This window comes from Pediculus humanus, genomic scaffold (assembly GCF_000006295.1).
Source record: "Pediculus humanus corporis 1103172108306 genomic scaffold, whole genome shotgun sequence".
Classification (NCBI taxonomy): Eukaryota; Metazoa; Arthropoda; class Insecta; order Psocodea; family Pediculidae; genus Pediculus; species Pediculus humanus.
This window is the reverse complement of record NW_002987875.1, coordinates 146,197-148,869: the sequence shown is the minus strand read 5'-3', so window position 1 is coordinate 148,869 and position 2,673 is coordinate 146,197. Positions and strand designations below refer to the sequence as shown.

The following is a 2,673-nucleotide window of genomic DNA, read 5'->3' as shown; positions in this document are numbered from 1 at the left end:
CACACTTAAACAAATGTCAATAATTCAAAATGGCTAATTAAAAATTTAAAAAATAATAATAATAATAATAATAATAATGTCAAGTAAATCTTGAATGCAGTTATGCAATGACAACAAATTATTACATGATTTAAAAACATTAATTAATTTTTTGACACACATGCTCTCTCTCTCTCTCGCCCCCCCCGCCCGCACGCCCCGCGCGACGGTTTTTTGAAAAAAAAAAAAAAACAGGCACGGATTCAGGCTTTGCCACATTTGTTACTCTACTGAAAATGTCTCATATATATATACTTAAAACAAATCACAAAACGAGTTTAAAAATTAATTACCTCGTCGAAAAAAAATATTAATAATAATAATAATAATAATAATAATAAATAAAACAAAAATCATTTCGTAAAAAAATAAACGTGGCATTAGAAAATTACGTTTCATTTTGGCGACATAGTACTAGTGTTCCTCGTAATTTAATACATGTAAGAAAACCTTTTTTTTTTTTGTTTTCATATCGATTTTTCTTTTCTTTTCCGGTTTCGATAATATCAAAACGATTAATCAAGGTCATCGTTACATTATAATTTTAAACTCGTGATTTTTTTTTCCTTTTCTCTTTTCGTTTTCTTTTGTTTTTCTTTACGATTTTCTTTCTCTCTCTCTCTTATATCATTTTATCCATCCTCGCAAACTTTATCATTCTCTCTTCTTTTTTTTATCAAACCCGCGAAAAACAATTAAAAAAATCATAATCGATTCCGATGGAAACCAAGAACGGAACAATCGATCCTCCGCGGCAGACCTGTGGTATATACATACTCTCCGAAGTGTAAAAGAGAAGAAAGAGAGAGAGAGAGAGAAGATGAGAATAAGGAAAATAAGATGTAAAATGAAAAAAAACGAAAAAAAAAAAAAAACCAAAAATTCCGACATTAAAAATCGTGATCCACGAACTAAGAGAGAGAGAGAGAGAGAGATGACCGTGAGAGATCGGAAAGGAAAACCTTAACAGTAGCCGTTCAGGTTTCGTTTGTTTGTTTTTTTTTTGTTTTAAATCAATTTTCTCTTTCGCGTCTCTCCCCCTCTCCCCATCCAAAAAAAGGAAAAAAAATTCGATTCCCTGTAACGAAAAAAACATTTCCATTTGATTGAAAATTGAATCAAAACGAATTTTCCAGAATTTTTTTTTTTTTGTTAACGTACCACCGCGACACGCACACAACAACCGAGACACAAAAGAAAAACACAATCAATCGAACAACAGAATAATGAGAGAGAAAGAGAGAGAGAAAGAGAGAGAAATGGTAAAAAAAAGAAAAAGGAAAGAAACCAGCAAGGAAGGAAGGAAGGAAAGCACACCCATGAAGGCATGAAGGGTTTGCCGTTACCTGAGCTAAGGAGGTAGGCACGTCAAGGGGGGGGAGAGTTTCCATCACCACCACCGCCACAAAAGCCTCTCATCACGCAATTCGGTCATTTGTTTAATTAAGACGTAAAAACTGAAAAAAGTAATATTAAAAAAAAAAAAAAAGAAAGAAAGAAAGAAAGAAAGACATAATATAAAAATAAAAAATCCAACCCCCCATCCCCCCTCACTCTCTCTTCTCCCCCATTACCATCCGCACTCCATATTTCTAACGTCATAAAATCGTCAGAACAACTTTTCTCTCTTTCTTTCTTTCTTGTCATTAAAATAAACCTTCCAACGGAATCAAGAAACAATGTTGAGGTCGAGTCTCTAGAAACCTTTCCTTTATTATTATTATTATTTTTTCTAGAAAAAACCTTGACCGGAAACGACGAGTCTTTCAAATTTCTTCGAATAATAATACAAAAAACAAATAAAGTCGAGGTCGTTTATATCACGATCGAGACTTAACAAAAAAAAATTTTTTTTTTGGTTTTCGCAAGTACCTTTCGGTATACCTACCACCTCCTTCGAGTACCTACCGAAAACTATTTCCCCTTTCCCCTTCCTCCCTCCGAGTGCACAACCCCCCAAATACATATATTTTATAAATTCATTCGATTTCATTTAAATACAAAAAAAAAACCAGGTGTTCGATACGACATTTTCACCTTTAAACTATAAATTATCTTGTTTTGATACCGACAAGAGAGAGAGAGAGAGAGAGAGAGAGAGAGATGGGGGGGGGGAGAAAGAGAGAAAAGTATGCGCAATTTCGAAAAAAAAATGTAGCAAGCAACGATATCATATGACTCTGATCATTTTAATTAAAAATTAAAATTAATAAAAAAAAAAAAAAAAAACAGGTAAAAATAATTAATAAAACCCGCCGCGACGTTATACGTAAATTATTATTATTATTATGTTTTCGACTCGTAAACATTTTAGGTTAAATGCCGCCTCGATCCGCCGTCGTCGTTTTGCGTCGTCGTCATCGTCGTTGTCGCCACCGCCGACATTGCGAAAAAAAAAAGAAAAAAATGTCAATGACTAAACCGATAGATAGATAGAATAAATAATATTTTACTTGTTTCGACTTAATAAAACATTATTAATAATAATAATAATAAATAATTTGATTAATGGGACGGCCGAGAAGTAAAAGTAGTTCAACGGTCCGCCGGTTGGCCGGTTCGATAACATGCAAATACCAACATAAACGAAATAATTAATTATAATGTTTAATAATAATAATGATAATGATAATG

At 32.8% G+C, this 2,673-nt stretch overlaps 1 protein-coding gene across 1 annotated transcript; it reads right to left on the bottom strand.

The window, feature by feature from the left end:
- Positions 1–1,771: 1,771 nt before the first annotated feature.
- On the bottom strand, positions 1,772–2,005 carry Phum_PHUM576010 (uncharacterized protein; the record flags this gene model as incomplete). The annotated part of the gene is made up of 2 exons (XM_002432142.1): positions 1,772–1,871; positions 1,944–2,005. The coding sequence occupies 2 exons, from the start codon at positions 2,003–2,005 to the stop codon at positions 1,772–1,774; spliced, it is 162 nt and encodes a 53-aa protein (XP_002432187.1).
- Between the last annotated feature and the right edge of the window lie 668 nt (positions 2,006–2,673).